Source organism: Acromyrmex echinatior, chromosome 17 (genome assembly GCF_024713525.1).
Source record: "Acromyrmex echinatior isolate Ae372 chromosome 17, ASM2471352v2, whole genome shotgun sequence".
In the NCBI taxonomy this organism is placed as follows: Eukaryota; Metazoa; Arthropoda; class Insecta; order Hymenoptera; family Formicidae; genus Acromyrmex; species Acromyrmex echinatior.
In genome coordinates this window covers 8355600-8375046 of record NC_141868.1, presented here as the reverse complement: position 1 = coordinate 8375046, position 19447 = coordinate 8355600, and the positions used below count along the sequence as shown (strand labels likewise).

At 37.6% G+C, this 19447-nt stretch overlaps 1 protein-coding gene across 1 annotated transcript in view; it reads right to left on the bottom strand.

Annotated features, from left to right (window-relative positions):
• Positions 1-535: 535 nt before the first annotated feature.
• The window catches only part of LOC105145438 (uncharacterized), a 53981-nt gene continuing 35069 nt past the window's right edge, over positions 536-19447 (bottom strand). Inside the window, exon 2 of the mRNA XM_087415123.1 lies at positions 536-3727. Within this exon, the coding sequence (XP_087271249.1) occupies positions 1489-3666 (2178 nt within the window). The 5' untranslated portion in view covers positions 3667-3727 and the 3' untranslated portion in view covers positions 536-1488. The remainder of the gene's footprint in view (positions 3728-19447) is intronic.

The window sequence follows — 19447 nt, the reverse complement described above, 5'->3', positions numbered from 1 at the left end:
CGGTTGATTTCTTTTTCAACTGCGCTTTTTCGCGAGAGAAAAGAGAATTAGAAAAAAAAAGAGTACCAATAAGAGAGAATAGCACTTACGCATCTCGTTACGTTTGTTTCGCTCTAAACCGCTCGTTGAATATGTACCTAAATCACAGCTCATGCTACTAATTACTTATTAAAAGGTCTTCCTCTCGATACTCTGCACTTATCGCTCTAAGTTACTGTCTAATCTACTCTCTGTGTACACGGGGGGCGTTTCAAAACTACCAGATGTCTTTTTCATTAACCCTTCGCTTGGAAATGATTTTTCTTTAATGAAAATGTCGAAACATCTCATTTAATTTCAATTGTACTTTATTTTAATATAATATCTATTTGTAGATAAACTACAAAATTATGTAACGTAGAATTGACAGGATAAATAATGATCTTGTTCAACAGTTTCATTAAAGAAAAATTGTTTTCCCATTATCAAAGAAGTTTCGATTAAGAGGATCCGGTAATTGTGGAACATCATGTATACATAATTATATATATATATATATATATATAAAATTTATTTTATAAAACATCTTCAACGTTAATATCTCGTGGCTATTAAATATAATATATCGTCAATTAGTCTATAAACATTCATCGTGTTGTCCTCATTGTCGTCGCCGTTGTCATTGTCTCTGTCGTTACTGTCATTAACGGGGGGGAGGGGGGGAGGGGGGGGGGTAATTGAATGATCGTAGGAACAATAATTTCACGGGTGTATAAAGGGAATGGTTAGCTCCTCTTGGTCGTCCATAATTAATTAATAATTAATACAAAAACCCGGCGACGGAACTGTCACCGTTAGGATAGATAATCTCGCAAAGTTTAAAGTTCTTAATTAACTTTTTAATTAACAACTCTTCGGTCACATAGTTCGCTATGCAAAACTCAATTAATTCTCGTTAACGTACAGGGTGTCACAGAACACAATCCTATTTTTCTATAAATAATAAATTATCATAATTTCACAACATTATTTTCACGATTCAAATTTAATCGAATTTGAAGATCAAGTTAATTCAAGAATTAATTCAAGCGACTGAATGAATTTTAATTAAATTCACAAAAAAAACTTGAAAAATAGCTATTTTTAAGCAAATAAATAATTTAATCAGGTTTATAACTAGTTATAAATAGCTCAAGAGTTAGATTTACTTAAATTGTATCATACTTAATCAAATGATTGCTGAAAAGATTTTCTTTTCAAAAGTACATTTTGTTTCTGGACACCCCATATATTATACGTCTATCTAATGCGCTCGTCATGGTTCGCTCTTTCTCGCAAGCTCGGCTCGACGTTTCCATTATGGAAAGAAAATTGTGCTCATAAAAAAATGAAGAACAAGAATAAAGCGGAGACCAGCTTCAGCCGCCATCTTTTCCGAGAAAAATAAAAAAGAAAACGTGGACGACGTGTGTCCGCGCCTGGCGTCGTGTCGCGTCCGTGTCCTGCGAACTAACTGGGGGGACTACAGGCAGTTCCCGTTGGGTCTACAGCGACCTGAGTCCTGCTGGCGATGGCGGGAGAAGTAGAAGTCGCGTTAGTCTCCGCCGTCGGACTGGTATTTCCGTTGTTTCCGCCGCTTCCGGAAGTAGTTTGCTGGATATTGGCAGGCTTTTGAGTCACATGGGTTTGATAGTGCTTAGCCAGATGAGCTTTCTGACGGAAACTCTTGCCGCAGAGGTTACAGGCGAACGGCTTTTCGCCGGTATGCGTCCGGATGTGCACGTTCACGCTGTACTTGTCCTTGAAGCCCTTGCTGCAGATGCTGCAATAGTGCAGAGAGCGTTCCTTGCGCTGAACACTACTGGGTGAACCGCCGGAACCGCCAGTCTGTTGCTGATTCGCGTTGCTAGTCTCCGTACCGGCATTACCGTTACTGGCGCCATTGGCATTGTTGCTATTGCGATTGGCGCGTCTGACATATTTTTTTGGTGGTTTGGAAGTGACTCCTACGCGTCCGGAAGTCAGCTGCAGTTGACCCGAAGGTTGCTGCTGTTGTTGCTGATCCACGTCGGTTCGTTGAGCAGATTGCTGTTGCAGAACGTCCTGCTGAGCAGCCGTAACTACTGTCACAGTGCTCACCTGGCCCAGATCAGCCGGTAACGTAATGGTACCCAGACTCCCACTTGCTGGATCTAACGTGTACATTACTGTAGTGGTCGCCGATACGTTACAAACCGGCTCGAGGCTGCAATACGATTCCACTACTTCATTCGCGATGCTCTTCAGCTTCTCGTAATCACCCGGTCGATAGGTCGTCTGATCCAATTGTGAGAGCAACAAATCCTCATCGGTACAAGTCTGCATAGAATCCTCCTGTTGTTGCTGTTGTTGCTGTTGCTGCTGTTGTTGCTGATCGGACACCATTAAACCAGCGGTTCCCGAAACCGGCATCGAGATAGTGGACGCCTGCGAGGATGGTGAGGACGAGGAAACTGATTGGGATGGTCCTGTATACAGTTTGCCCTGAAGAGCACTTCTCAAGAGACTCTCGGCAGAATCCCCGGCACCAACAGCGACTGCAGCCGCTGCTGCTGCTGCTGCGACTTCTTGCAGATTCTGATCCGATAGCTTCCAGTCGTTATTGTTGTCGCCAGAACAATTAGCCGAGGATGCTCGTGCACACAACTCTTTGCTTTCGACGAATCCGCTATCATCGGTAGCGTATTGCGATGAGGGTACAGTAAAACCACGGCCATCTGGTCCATGAAACCTTTCATTGACGCTCCTGGGTACTTCGCCACTAGCTTGTTCGTGATCCTGTTCGCCGGAAGACGGCTCCATGCTTAGAATGGCGTCCAAGTCAAGGTTGGGTCGCAAAGACCAAGAATCGCCGGACGCAGGTGCCGGACTCTTGCAGCAATCCAGCGCATCCATCGAGTTTGCTTCGTTGTTTAGCACCGTCAGAGTATAGATGGCACCGTCCGTGTTCTGTCGATCGTTAGTAGTGCAACCTGCACGACCCGAACCGACGACTTGATGGTGATCGTTGGGACCGCCGGTCGCAGAATGAATGACACCGTCGTTGGTGTGCGCGTTTGAGGACCAGCAGTACTTATTGAGGTCCTCCAATAGAATGTTACATGTCTGTTCCTTGCTCTCCTCCTGGCCCCAATAGTCACATTCGGATTGATCCATGGCAGTGGTCTCGCTAGTCTGAACGTTTCCATGTTGTGAACGCACCTGGTGATGCACGTGATGATGCTGATGATGATGGCTCAATGAGCCGGTGATGGTCGAAACGGGTGGCAGTGCCGTCAATGTATTGTTATTGGTTTCCTTGATAAAAGGCGAACTACCGTGCGAACCCTCATGATCATCATGGGTTTGAAGGTAGCTGCCCATAGCGCGACAGCCACTGGCACCGCGATGCAGAAAACTCTCCTCATCAGAGACGACGCCATCGGTCGAGGCGCAGTGCGGCGGCGGCGACACCACGAAGTCGAAGAAGTCTGTCTTTGGCAGATCTTCGCCGCCACCTCCTGGGGCGAAAGCCTCCGTCAGGTCCATGGAAATGATATAGCGGCGCTCGTTGAACTCGTTGTCGTCGGCACCTACTCTAGTTGATCTCGGTAATCCGTTGAAGTCTACTGGACGATGCCGACGTCGGTCTGAATTGGGTATCCTCATCAAACGCAGCGCCCTCGACTCCGCCCCATTCGCCACCGCATCCTCGAGTTCCACAGACTACCTGGAAGAAAGAAATGATGCAATTTTAACGCAATTCTTATGTCAAATTAGTTTGTTGATTCTTTTACAAGAAGGAAACCAGAAACGCGTTCCCTTTATTAGTTATTAGTAAAAAGTTATATGTAGTTTTTAACATAGATATTTTAGTTAAAAAAATTAGCAATCGTTATAAATTCATAATAAAAAGAAAACAGAATGAAAGAAAATTCAATTTAGCGAATGATATCGTATTTTTCAATCTAAAACTTAAACTATTTAAATTATTATAGAATTTAACATTAATATACTAATTGCAAAAAAAAGTTCTTATACTGCTCTGTTTAAAGTCTCAACTTTTTGAATAATGGGATCAGTGGAATTACGAAATTTTTTCTGAGAATTGATCCTTTTTTGGGACGGCGCGGTGGCACCATGATGGCCACAGTCCCAATATTCCGCAACCGGTTATAGGAATGACACTTGGACTAGTATTCGGACATCCGGGAGCGCAGATCAGCGGCTGCGATCAATTGTTGCGCGCGATTCGCGTTGTTGGCATTTAGCCGAGTCGAGCTCGCTGCTGCGCACTGTATTAATTCGGTACAGTGCGTTGTGGTGCGCTGTTGTGGGATAAGCGAGCGCGGAAAAGAAGTTGCGCAAGAGAGCAAACGAGCAAGCGTTGCTCATACCACTCGGCTCTCTCTCTCTCTCTCTCTCTGTCTCTTTCAGTCTCTCCCGCTCCGATCTCGCGAGCCCAGTCTCGCTAGAGCGAATTTATACACAGCTACGGTGCGTTCCCACGCCATAGAGTATGCGAGAGAGTCCTCTTCGAGCTGTACTCCAAACGATCCCGCATTACCGATGTACCGAGGTAAACGGTCGCGCAAGAAAACTCTGGAAAATCTAGGTCATTCCCTGCGACGCCGCTTGCGTTCGTTTATTATCGGTTAATGGGCAAACGATGCAAGGAAAACAACTTGTGTCGCTGACGACCGACGATAGTGGGAACCGCGAAAGGTATCTCGAAGAATGGTTAATGTCGTGGTTAATTAAATCTATATGGTTACATATAACCATGTTTAATAGGCCAAGAATAAAGACTCTGAGCTCGATAATAAATTACGAATATTCTTATAACTTCATCTAAAAGAATTATAATATCCTGATTGTTCACGTCCTCTTGATGATTCTTTAATTATTTAAATTGTAATCCATAGAAATCCTCCGAGAATTTAAGAACATTGTCGGTGGCTGAGAAATCGGCGGCCCGGGAAATGTAGGTCCCAAGAGCGACGAGGGGCCACAATGCAATTGTTCCCCGCAGCGATCTTTTTTTTTTCCCCTCCCGATTGCGTCTTGTGCAACGCGATCTAGTTTCGATCTCTCGTGCGAGATCGGCATACAGTAGGAAATCGGGAACGATTGGGCATCGCGTTTGAGCAACCCGTCGCCCGGAGGAAATCGAATCGTGGAGTTCGACGATCTCGCAATGGTTCCAAAGAAAAAAAAAGCGGGAAGAGGCCTATATCGATCTCTTGCGATCCACGCGCGGAAGATCGATCGAGCGGGCTAATGAGCCCTGGCTGATCACGACGATTTTGCCGTTTCTGCGAATTTCCGATCGCTGCAACACCCAACTTCTTTCCTTCCTCAATTTTCTAACCAATTGTCGGTTTCTAGTTTTATTTGCTCCTTCTTTATCAGATCGATTCTTCGTGATTTTATACCGCGCAAAATGATTTTAATCTTATTTCTAAAATTTGAGAATTATTCAGATGCAAACAATATTAAACATAGTTCAAAATTCTCAATGTTCAAACCTCTAAGCAGAGGTGGCCAATCTATTAGTGGCACGCGAAGGCATTTTCAGTGACAGAATCTATCTAAGAATCTATCTAAACAAACTTGCATAGCTGCATAATCAATGCGCAAAGAAAATTATCCAATTGCATTTCTATCGTGACACATGTAAAATGTGACTGGGTAACTTTCTTTATATATACGTTTTACGATTATGCAATTTTGTCTGAATAGGCTGTATAGAAGTATATGTTGTTGAAGAAAAATATAAAGAAATAAATAAAAATGGCACGAATAAAATAAAAACGATCTCCCGTAATCTACAATTTATTTTTTACAATTGCGCTCTTTAGCTGCGTTCGTTTTGTTCATTTTCATGCTAATAAACTATTTACATCGAAATGATCGTAATGTATATAGAATACGGTAAAAGAAATCAACTTCGTTAAACAGAAGTGTTTCTTGCTAATGCAATAGAAGGAAGTATAAGTAAGATATAACGGTCTTTCTTTTGTTTAATTCTCGTAGTAGAATGACATACCAATAACGATTTCGAACTTCCATATAATGACATACTATAGACAAAAAGGTTGACTATTCCTGGTCTAAAGATACAAAATCCATCTAGATATCGAGGTTCGTTTTGAAGCAGTCCAAGTCTTGAAACTTTTATCGACCGCAAGTTTCAAGGGAAAATTCTTTTCGAAACAAGTTTCGAACGAATCGAGTCACGTTTACGAGGTTGTTCGCGTGTAACGAAACATCCTGCTACTTCCCGGTAAAAGAGGCCAAGGATCTCCTCGTGCTGGGAACTCGAGACCATCGGTATACCCGGGTTCAATCGATCGAATTTCGGACGTGAGAGAAAAAGAAAAACCAGATGCAAGTCAATCTTCGCATGAGCGGAGCAAGAAAAAAACGTGAAGGCATCTCGCTTCCTCTCGTCATTGCCCTTTCCCCTTCCTGATCATCTTTTTATCCTTCATGTGCGCGATTCCTCGCGCTATGTAACCAAGAATTGGTAAAATTTTACGAGCGGCTTTATATGCCGTAATGATATGCCTGCGATCGCGTTTTATCGCTTCATTTAGCCGATATAATGTCTCAACATACGTACGTCACGTGTCTTCCTCTTTTTCTCGCGGAATGACTCATCTCGTGAATTCTGCAATCGCAATTTCGCAAACAAGACTTGCGTCTTTTAAAATTTCCAAGAGATTCAAAGAAATTAGAGAAGAAACAACCGCAGCGTTTGAGGACGTCGTTAAATATCTCGAAATGGTGCCACAATTAACACTTTCAAGCATAATTTGGAGTCACTTTTCAGGTCACTTTCTTAGGTCACTGTGAAAATAAAAACGAACATTTTGATTTTCAAATGTAGAACTTCGATGAAGAATTTCGACTTGAAAAGTCTGTAGAGAAAACACAAATGGCGCATTATTCTCCTTGCGAAACTTCTAACGAGAGGCTGCAAGTCTAGTTTATGTCGTCGGAGCAAAATGCGAGTGAATATCGGCGAATACTGGTTGCGAAACTGAAAAGACGGGGGCGAAGCTCAGGGTGTAGCAGAATGATGAAGAATGGAAATTCGGTGAGGAAGTCGGACTATGACGGTACTACGATCATGAAGTGATATTGGACAAATGAAGCAATAAAGTCCTTAGCAGGCCGCAAAAGTAGCCGGGAAACCGGTGATGCTGTCCGAGAATTATGATGTAACGGTGTGTTTGCCGAGAAACAAACAGGTTCAGTAGGGAAGACACGAAACAGGTATTAATAGAGTATGTGCTCCGGACGCGAAGCGAATAAATTGCAAATAAATTGGAGCGCGTTGCGTAATAAAGCTTCATTCGGGCACAAGAGAAAAGGGAAGTTGTTAGGTTGTTGCACACAGCACAAAACATTGAATCCAAAAAGTGTTATGAAATAAAGTACTTAAAAATTCTTTAATATTTGACTTAAGAATCATTAACCTTTAGACTGCCGGGAAAATCACTTTTGTGGCTCTCGAGTTTGAGTTAAAGTGTCACTATTTTTAGATATTTTATATACTAAATGTAGATATTAAACATATATGTGTGTATGTAGTTATATAGAAAAATTTGTTAAAAGAGGAATCACTATTTTAATGAAAAAATACCGGCAGTCTAAAGGTTAAAGAATAAAAGTAATTAAATTATTCTTATTTTATTTGATAAAAAAAACTTGTAATATAAAAGTACATATGTTGCATTATTCATATATTTTATGTAGATTTTATTTTACTTTATTTCATTAGTTTTACATATAAATTTCTTTAACATAAAATCAAATTCTTCGATTCTCTTGTAAAATATTACAACCTGGATTAAAATAATATTACATCGTATCTAAAAGTAGTAGAGCTTGCTTATTATGTCATCCATGCAAAAATATTTCAAGTGTTTTATGATTAGCTGCATCGCCTAGTCTCGCCGAAAAAATGGCCTTTTAAAACTGGCGACAGCTTTCTCTGTCGTCGTGCCTCGTGTAATTAAAGGAGCCAATTCAATTAAAAAAAAAAAAAAAAATTATGAAACTGGCCAACGCAATTAAGGGGCAAGACCGCTTAACCCACTTACCGTAAACAATTAGATGTGAGAGAGCCGGAAAGAAGTGGTATTAAAAGTCAAGTATACCGGCGGAATATCAATACGTCGGATCTGCCGCTTGCAAAAAGACAAACGGCCAATCAGCGAAACCACTTTAATATTCGATCCTCATTGAAAACCAGCAAACTTCTTCTTTTCGTCGATACCTCGAGTATCTTGCTGCGCATGTAGTATTTCTGTTGCTTAACTCGTGTTTTTATGGTACCGCAATACTGATAAGTTTTGTTTATAATTACAATAATATTTTATTTAACTTCTCTTGTAATACAACCTATTTTTAAATTAATGAATTCGCAAAGATTCACATAATATCTTTCGATATTAAAGCATGATATTAATGGAATAATTATATATACATATATATATATATATATATATATAAAATGTTTAATTTTGATTATAACTCTATTTCATGCTATATTAAATTTCATAATTATTTATATTTTTGTTTGATGTTATATTAATTAGGGTTTCTTGACCTATAACTGGAACATATGAGTTCTGATGACCTAGATTTTTAAATAGTAATAATTTAGAGGATTAATTTTATATTTTATAATCTTATTATATTTTTCACACAGTTCTTGAGACATTGATACAGAAATTAGGTACAGATCTGGAAATAATTTTGTAGAACTATTAAAATAATTAAGTAGGAAAGCTTATGAAACATGTGATGAGCAATGCTGTAAAAACTTTTGACATTCCAGCATTGTCCTGTATAATTATTTTCAAACATATTTCAGTTTTAGATACTTCAAAAAGCAAAATCGTTTTTCCCGTGCATAAAAAAGTACATTAAATGAAAGAAGGATTTAAGAATAAATCTATAACGACTTCTTCGTATCGTGTAAAAATCCCCAAAATTTCACCGGAAGAGATTCGTCGCAGAGAAAGGGTGGGAAAAAATGTTATAAGTAGCAAGGTGAAGCGTAAATCGGAAAGCGGCAGAGACGACCGGCAGCGTGCGAGAGGAAGGTGAATAAATAATAAGAAGACCGCTGTGCGGATAAATAAGCGCGATGAGACGGCGGCGTCGTGGCGTCTCTTTTATATCGAGGGAAGCGGATGCTCGGCCCAATTCCCGCTGCACGCGCGCGTAAACGCGCTGAAACACTTTTCGCGATCGCCACGCTACACTTACGAAATCGGCAGCATTGTGGAGTTCGCGGATCGGGGGAAATAAATGGAGATCGCTATGATACGACAAGCACGCGAGACGCGACCGTGACGGAGAAACGCTGATTGCTCTCCGGCGAATCGTTTAGCTCTCGTCTTCACGATCTTCTTCATTGCGCGAAGAATACCTATCACACGTTTTACTCGGGTGAAATTTAAATTTCTTGAGACACAGGTATTTTAAGTAACATCATTTTAGCAAGAACTATTAGAAGAAATATTATATTTAATAACAATTGATATTTTTCTAACTATTTTCAAATATTTAACGATCAAGGCTTCGAGCAAAAACAAAGATCAAAGAGCAATTCTTGCTTCACAATGAATGCGAAAGATACTTATTATATATACCAGTATTCACTGTTTGTTCGCACGCTCTTGCTTGATCTAGATTCGATTCTGTATACATTTATGGATACAGTGTTTATGTATTTCTGCAGCTTTTATTGCAATTATATAATTAAAAATTAGGGGATTGTGGAATATATCTATATGATGAAATTTTGCATTCGCTTTATATTTCAATATAATAAATATTAGGAAGGAAGAATATAATAAATATTAAGAACAAGAAATTAAATATTAGAAATAAAAGAAATTGGGAATAGAGATTAAACGTAAGCACATGGATAGAAATAAGATATATAAAGAATAAATATTAATATTTATTATTTACTTCTGTAATCTTTATTTTTTTTAATATTTTTTCCTCCGTTCTGCAGGCTTTAGAAGATTATTTCCTTTTTTTACCATTTATCTGTCACGTCGAACAGAAGGCGAATTTTCCAAACGCAACAGTCGGCTACCGTGAAAAATAGCTAGGAGAACTATGTCGCAACTATGCCGATTTGCAAACAAAGTCGCGCGCATTTTTGCAAGAGTATTTTAAAGGCGCGGCTGTCATGCGAATTGCGCATCTATATTCCTGCTCGTGCTCTCGCGTTATCGCGAGAATTCATCAAAACTGGAAAACGCATTTGCATTACGGCTCGTGCGCTGCGCATCGCGGTTTGCATTAAATCCCGTTAGAAAACGATCTGCGCGGCCCTCGATTTCGAGAGCGAGGATGCAGCTGAGGATGCAGCTGAGATGCTGTGAATTTCCTCGCGTTGGCGGAAAGTCTTTCTCTCTCAGAGGCAACTAGAGAAATGGCCTGCAATCACGTATTCTTTTAGAATTTTGCGTTATTTGAGACTTACATTCTCTCTCTTTGCGTCTTTTTCTCTCTTTCTTTCTCTGTATAGTAGTTTAATCCATGTTATACATCCGTCATGCTACATATCGCTTCGTTGCACTTTTTCATGTCTACTGTTCGTGCACGAATGAAACACGATGGATCGTTATCAAGTAGACTTATTGTTAGAATAACAGAATAGGTCATCTAAGAATTTTAGTAGAATCGTTTGATGTAATCTCGAAGTAGATGCGGGACAGCAAATGTAAATTTGAAATAAATAGGTGGTAGAAATTGTAAAGTAAAAATAGAAAATAAATATTAAAGTAGGTATAAGGTAAGTTTTATGGGAAAAGCAGGTAGGAAATAAGATAATTTAATTAAATAAATTAATAATAAAATCATAAAAATGTACAAAAAAACAATAGGCACTCCTTAGGAGTCAGCGCTGGAAATCAATTGCGCAAACAAACAATAGAGATAACGAAAATTTTTGTACGTTTCGGCTCCGTTTTGTGACATCTTCAGCACAATAAATAATAATAAATAATTAATTAAATCATATCGTGGAATCGCATTCCCGTTACATGATTATGACTACAATGTGGTGAGGCGCTCCATCATCAACATCTTGAATGCTTAATCTTAAATAAATTAAATTAAAAACCTAATTTATTTCTTACTACACACAAATACAAATTATATTGGTACACACATTCAAGCTCCTCTCTTAGACATAATTTAAAATTATAGGACAAGTTTTACGGCCTGCGGGAAAAGCATACAGAAAACAAAATTTAATTTATTTCTCATACAAATTACGATATTCAAATACATTTAAATTCTTCTCTCTTGGATAGAACATAAATTTCCGTAGTAAAATAATTTTACTTTGATTCTTTTACGGTTAACATTTCTAAATAATTTTCGTATGTTTTATTTTCTCCATCTCTTCTTTCTCTTGCAAGGAACGTGAGCAGGAGAGAGGAATATCCACAGACTTCTATATATATTACTAGACTGCTAACTTGTTTGAAAAAGTGGCTCCCAATTTTGATGTAACGTTATACGCATGCGTATCGAGAACCGCGTGTCACGTGACCGCGTGACGTATATCTGCACATGCGCACACTTTGAGCGCACTATTTTGACAGGTTAACCTATTTAACAGTATTAAAACCACCAAATACTTATTTTCATAATCCAGTTGTTATAAATTATTCTAATTTATAAGAAATTGAATAAGATCGCATCTTTTATACACGTTTATTAATATTGTCTTCCCAATATCTTTACTTGAACTCTTTACTTTTTACTTGAACTCTTTCTCTTCCAAAAGAAACAAAATTTTTCGCTATGAGATCATACCACTTTCATAAGATTATACGTTTAGCATGTGAACAGTTGATGCAAAACACAGCCATCCTGCATTTCTTTGGGTATATTCGCGCGCAGAACTACTACTATACAATTTTGGGGTCCATTTCACATAAGCTTGTCCTAAGGAGTTAGCAGTCTAATAGTACATACAGGTGCCGAAAGTTTTTGCCAATCGCTTTTGTGTAGATAGAGCGGACTAAAATTCGTCTTAAATAATTTTTTACTCAAATATTACTATATACAATTTTATGGAAAGGCTGGAAGAAACATAAGGCTTTAAGAATTTTTTCAGAATTTTTTATCAACTTTTTAGTACTGCATTTTCTTATTTTTACCAACATGAGAAAATACTAGGTATTAAAAAATTCTGAAGAAATTCTCAGTACTTTATGAGAAGAAAATAAATGATTTTTGTCTCTTGCAGGTTTTCTGTAAAGTTGACGGTATTTGAATAAAAAAATTATTCAAGACCAATATTTGGTAATTTTTAATAATTAATATCCTGTGAACTATTGCGAAAATTGCAAAACGGTAGAGGACTTTCCGATTCAGTTTAGTCCGCTCTATCTACACACAAAAGCGATTGGCAAAATCTTTCAGGGACACCCTGTACAGAAGCTGTGGGAATATATAGTCCGCGTCGCACGTGAGGAGACCGGCTTGCACGCGTGCATCGGGGCACGTGCGCAACGGACGATGCATCCTTGTCGCGTTTAGAATGCGTTTCATCCGTTACCAGGCGATTTCCATATTCGTATGGGAAACGACGAGCGAGCTCGCGAGCTGGTTTTCGAGCCCCTTTCTCTCTTTCTCGCCGCCTCGCTAGTCGCTTCGACTCGCTCGGCTTCAGTGACTAAAAAGTGATACACGCGCTCGTGTATCAGGGCTGCTCTTTATTCCAGGGTTCCGGGATATCGTTTTACGTAACCGATGCAGGTCGTCGTCACGTTGACGCGTTTTTAATCTCATAAGGAGGTACGAATCTCGCATAATGAAGAGCAGTAGGTATTTTAGTACTTTTTATCTGCAGCGAATTTGCGCGATTTGCTCGGTAAATGTTTATGTAGATGCGTAAATAAAAAACATAGGTTGACGAATCAGATTGAGATGGATATAAAGGAATAAAATGAAATAGAGAAGAAAAGTAATTTCTCTACGAGTCTTAAGTCTGGCTCTAGCTGCTTTTATTTTCGATAGGCGATTAGCGAGCGATTCGTTTCCTTCGTACATCGCTTGAAATCGGCGCGTTGTCAGTAACTCGTAAAATTCCTGAAAGAAATTCTCCTCGTCCTTTCCAATTTTTCTATAGCTTTCGACATCCGACGTTCTTCGCACGCAAAGTGCGTGCGTGCATGTCGAGTGCCCGCCGGGCACTCTGAGAGTGCCGGTTAAGTAATTTAAGTAAGGATACAAATACATATACTCGACAAGAGACGCGAAACTTGAGGTAAACTATTCCGAGGGAATCATAACCGCACGCAGGATCGAGTGGGTTTCTCGCTTCGCCGAGCAATGTCCGAGTATGCTCAGTAAATTGTCTTATTTATGGGCCGCTCGACGAGAGATGCGGATTGTAGGAGTGGCTTTTTAAATATTCACCTGTTTTTAAACGAATACTCAACAAAAGCCTGTGAAATGCCCGCCTCGATAGGTACTACTCGATCCTTGAATTGTTCAAGTTCGTATTTTTAAATGTCAGAAGATGGTCTGTCAATTTTGAAGAGAATTCAAAAATTTTGTGTGGAAAAACTTAATTTTAAAAATTAAATATTTTATTAGAACAGTTTAGAATGAATTTTTTTTTAATTAAAAGAAAATGATATACAATTGAATTCAAATTATTTATTAATTATATATCTAATTCAGAATCGAAATATTTTATTGGAATAAATTAAAATTAGAGAACTAAATTTTTTTCTTCCTCTCTAAATCTGAATCAGTGGATGACGTAGGTATTGAATTATCAGCATATTAGCACATCGTATTAGCACATTTGGCACTAATCAGCGAAATTCAATTATAAAAGAAAACAAATTTGAACGTTATATGTTAAAATACCGATATTTACACGTTCTAACACACTCTGTAATTCCACTCTTACAATATCATATATGTTTAATGCGCTACACTAAGCAAAATTCAAGATTCAGGTATAGGCTAAAGATACCACATTTCATTCATTAATAAACAGTGGCATATTTGGCACTGAATCAGTGATTATCCACTGATTCAGATTTAGAGAGTCAATGTTAGTTTTTAGAACAGAAACGAGGATTCTCTTACGGCGCGAAATAATTATGATTAAGATAAATGGCGTTCCAGCGTAATTCGTTAGTTTGCATAACGTAATAATTTTTAAAATTCATTGTTCGTTGTTCGTTGCAGGCGGGAAATGTGCTTGCGGCATACTAATTACTAATTAACAATCAGACCCACATATAAAGTGTACGAGCTGAGGCACTTTTCTAGGCCAGTTTAAATTTGAAATTGTCGCGTTCCAACCTAAAAGTATTTATGCTCGTGTAGTAGCTTCTTGCAGCAGCCTCCGTACACACCCTCGTAACAATTTAAATTTAACGCATTTGGAATATGAATCCCTCTCTATTTTCGCCGCGTGTGCTTTAATAATTATCTCAAGGTAATCCTTGAAAAAATAAAATAAAATATTTACATGAAAACTGAAATTATTTGGTACTTTTTGTCAATATATTGTATACAGTTGGAAAATTTGTATTAAATCTGACACATTTTACATATCTCAAATAATGGTCTCTCAAATTTTTATGTTAATTTAACAAAATGTGTAAAAGTAATACAAATATTATATGTAAAAAGTAAAAGCATTAACGCAAAAAATGTAACACTGATACAATTCACAAACAAATTGTGGAAGTATATTTTTTCAGTAAAATAAACATTTAATTTGATGTTAAGTAATAAATACGTATTTTATTCATTTATCTTAGAATTTACATTTTAAAATATATTACTTTTATGTTATTTGCTCACTTACTTATAAATTGTATAAATTACTTCCAAATATTTTGAAATGTTGCACGTTAATTTAAACACCAAATATTTAAATAACACAATCACATTATCAACTAGCTAGGGTTTGAAAAGACACATCTAAATATGTGCATTTTTTATAAACATTTTAAATTACTTTATAATAATATCGTATGCTTAAAAAATTTTGGGTTTTAAGGATTCTGCTGCCAAGATGAAATGCTTGAAAGATTTTAAAAAATACAACACACATATGATATACGCGCGTACTCCTTACTTTATTTTATATTTGTCATACTTTTTGCTTTGTCATGAACATAATAATCACAGCGATGAATCGGAGGTATACTCGGCGTTTTCGTGAGACTCGCTTGGCCCGTTTAAAGACTGAGACACGCGCGAATGTTCATGTTTGTTGAGTGTACATGCACGTACGTGTATATACGGTGTGACTTGTCAGAAGACGACGGAAGCCATCGCGCGACTCGGCATTGTAATTAGTCCTCGTTACGAATTTTATTTCCTCGTTTGTTTCTCCCGATTAACGATCTCTCTTCCGAGAGGCGAGCAACGCTCCGCTCCGGCAGCGCCAAAATCAGAGAAAGCGGAGCGTTATTATGTCCGATGTTTTAATTGAACGCATCGGAATTTCGGGAAATCGCCGTCGGGACTCTAGACTCGCTTTCTTCGCCGTTTATTTCACGAAACGCTTGTCCAAACTTGATTTCTCAAACGGAGCGCTACCTGAATTATACCTTAATAAAAACAGTAATACATTTTTATCGTGTGATATATATATATATAGAGGATGTTCCGGAAATAATACAATTGGGAAGAATTATTTTCGATTTATTTTTACATGAGAAATTATCTTCTTTTCGATTGTACCATCCGATTTTCCGGAACACCTCGTATATATAATCCATGTGAAGTTGGCCCCTCAATTTTTGAAAATTTAGGAGGCCAACTTCAGACGGGTGTATGTATATGAGTTATTGTAAATTGACATGATGGTATACGCTTATCAAGAGAGATAATGAACTGATTTTAATATCATGGTAATTATCTTTGAGCAACATACTGAATTAATCCTCAAGTATTTAATTTGTATAATATATACTATTATGTTATGTATGTGTTTACTTTATATTTGTTCAATCGTGCTTCTCTCTTATAACTGAGATTTAAAAAAATTTCGTATCTTGGATTGTGAGAAATTAAACAGCGAGCCTCTCGGAAAGATACATCGTTTGAATCATGGAGGAACGGAAGACAGACAGAGATGCATGAACTACGCAGGATGCATTTAAAATCAGCCCGACATCCGTTTTATTCCTATCTTTGGTAGCGAAGGAATTCGTGTCCTGCTGTCCGCATACGAAATCCTACGGTCACCATTGTGCCAGCCGTTCGTTTCAGAATACAAAGGACACAATGTGTACAGTGGCTAAAAACTCGGATTCTGCAATTCTCGATCCGGTTCTCGATTTTTTTCAATCTCGAAATCTTATTCTTAAACTTTCTCTGCCTCAATCAGAGTTCCGATCCTCGGCACTTCCGATTCTGTTCCATATCGAATTCTTACTTTCATCTCTGAATCTAAAGTATCACTTTTCATGAACTTTGAAATATTTCGGGGGCAACCATGTATTCTTTTTGATATATAGATTTCTAAATATAATTATCATTACTAACATTGCAGCTGTAATAACTATAAAAGTGGAGCTAATCATAATTATTTTACCATGTAATTACAGTGTCATTGAATTAATAAGATTATTTTTTTTTCCAATTAGAACTACTGCCGTCTAATGCTGTTAATATCTCTTTCTTTTTTTCGAGTAAAGTATTTGCCTTTGTAAATTTTACCGCTGTAAGCTTTGGGTATTTTTACGCGGACCTGTATTTTTCTCGTGAGTAGGACGCTTTCCCCACCTCATCACTTCATCGAGGCTCCACCCAACATCATCGTGAATGTGTTTGTTCTCTCTGTGCGGTCGTATCAGCCGGTTGTTATCGTTAGGGGGGAGGGGGAGGGGGAGGGGGAGGGATACGATGGTGTATTACTGTGTCCCGTACACAACGGAAATTCAAGAAGGAAGAAGAAAAAGAAGAGGAGATACGGCGGCGTGAGCAGATAAAAATAAAACTTCTTCACTCGACGAGTATGAACGAGAGTTTTAAAGTCCGAAATTCTTTCCGTTATTATCAAATGTTGTACACTGAGAAAAGAGCGATATTGCATAAACAGCATTATTTTACTTGAAAATAATTTTGTTGATTTACAACAACAGTATTAATGTGAAACAGAAATTTTATTAAAAGAGCTGTATTGTTTCACTAATAGTGTTATTGAATTAACAATTAAAATTGTTTTCAATTAAAATAATAATTGTTCTCTTTGTGGGTTTATAGCAGTCATTTTTATTCGAAATGTATCTGTCAAATTGTCTACTTGCGATTTATTTCTTTGTTAATGATGACCGATTTGCTTATTTTCTTCCTCAGATATGCGTTTAATTATTATTAATATTATATAATTTTTATTTGCTCTTAAGAACTTGTATATATCATTACAACATTGATTTTTATAATAGACATTAAAAAAATTGTGAGTCAATTGAGAAGAGAATATAGTAAAATGTATACATGGCTCGTTCATATTCTAGCCACTAAAATTTAAAAGCATTTTTAGCATGTATTAAATAAAGTACATGAAGTGTGTACACTGAAGATGACTCGATGTGAGTTGAAACGTTTATAATTTTCAAAGCCTTAAACGATCTAGTTGGATTTTCAATACTTCTATGATTCTATGTGAATTTATATACTACATATGTAGTCTTCATTTATTTACGTCGCCTAAATAGATGTTGCTTCTTTATATTATTGCGAAAAATATACGAAGGTCTCGGTAGTCTAAATAATAATTAATAATTAATAATCTTATTTATAGATCTTAATATGTCACTCAGCATAATTAAGATCGTTTCGAAGATGCGAAAAACTATAAAAAATTATTAAATTGCTAATCAATCGTGATATTACTGCGATAGTTTAGTAGAATTAGCGTTTCAAGATCGAAAATCATTTCGGCGCGCATTTCAAAAGACTACATACGTATATAAATTCACACAGAATCGTAGAAGCATTTAAGAACCAATTAGACCGTTTAAGGCTTTGATTGCTATAGTTTGTGTTACCACATATACGTTTCTATAATATATGGTTTATAATTTTGATGTAAATTGGAAGAATATATCGTAATGTTAAATTTATAATACGACAATCCTGCTTGGTTCACATTCCTTTCTTTTAATTATTTCGTTTTTCAAGTAATACTATTTATTTTCAAGATATGGATTCAAAATTATTGGATTGTTAACCTTTAAGTGGGCACAACACGCCAGTTATATTTTTTATTTTTCTCTTTAAAGTGTCATATTGCGTAAATTTTAGATTTTAAAAAATTCAACAGCAAACTGTATGCCTATATATTTATTGTTAGAGCTGGAGGACAAAGCTTGTAGGCGCGTATGTCGAAAAAACACAAGTCGATATACCTGTTCCACCGGAATCGATCTGGTGATCGATTTCGCTGTACGGATCGCCGGAACACCTGTCTGAATTCCGAGGATTCCGGTTTTCTATCTCGCGTCCGACGATTTCGCAAGAAGGCGCAGTTGCGAGGATACCGAAAAACCGTTGACATAATTCCGCAGGTTGGAGAAAAGTGGAAATATCGTAGAGAGGACGCGACAGGGTGGGGAGTGTCGCGGGGTGAACGCCTTCGAGATGCATTAAAGTCGTATTAAGGCCGTCCCGGTATTAGCGGCTGCTTATTCTCGACGATAACTAGTCTCGAGTGGACTTTACACAGTGTACATGTATACGTGTAAGCATTAGGTGCGCTCGATCATGCAAATTCCTAAATCGCCGGAACAAGTGTCACGGGTACGCGTATTTGCGGAGTGGCGTTGCCACTCGGCCTTGAGCACCCCTTTTCCTCCCCTCCTTTCTCCTTATATACTGTTTTTATTACGTCTCTAATGTCTAATAGCGGAATTTTAATTCTGCGCCTCAGCCTTTAACCTTTTTGACATTTCAATTTTTCTTCTTTCTCTTAGAGATCTTCTTCTCAAAGATATGTATTAAATTCTTTTATGTTAATATATTCTTCCAAGATATATGATATAAGATATAAAAAATATTTAACGGACTTTGCCATGATATTTTTCCAAATTTTTAGAGAATTTTATTTTTAAACAAGACAATCGACAGGCTCTAAAGAATCTTAAAAAATCTAAAAAATAATAAATAAAATGGCAATTGATTTGAGCTTTCCCTTTCCTTAATAATTTAATATAAATAAATACGTGTTTCGGGACACTTTATGTGTTTTCTCGTAGCGCTGTCGGACGGAAATTTTGCCTCGAACGAGTTTCCAGCCTGATATTTCTCGCGACCTGTTTCGGCACGAGAAAGAGATACTTTCCATGCCGCCGTGAGCACTAAATAGACACCTGAGAAAAGTGCCCGAGCGTGTGTACACGCGAAATATGACTAT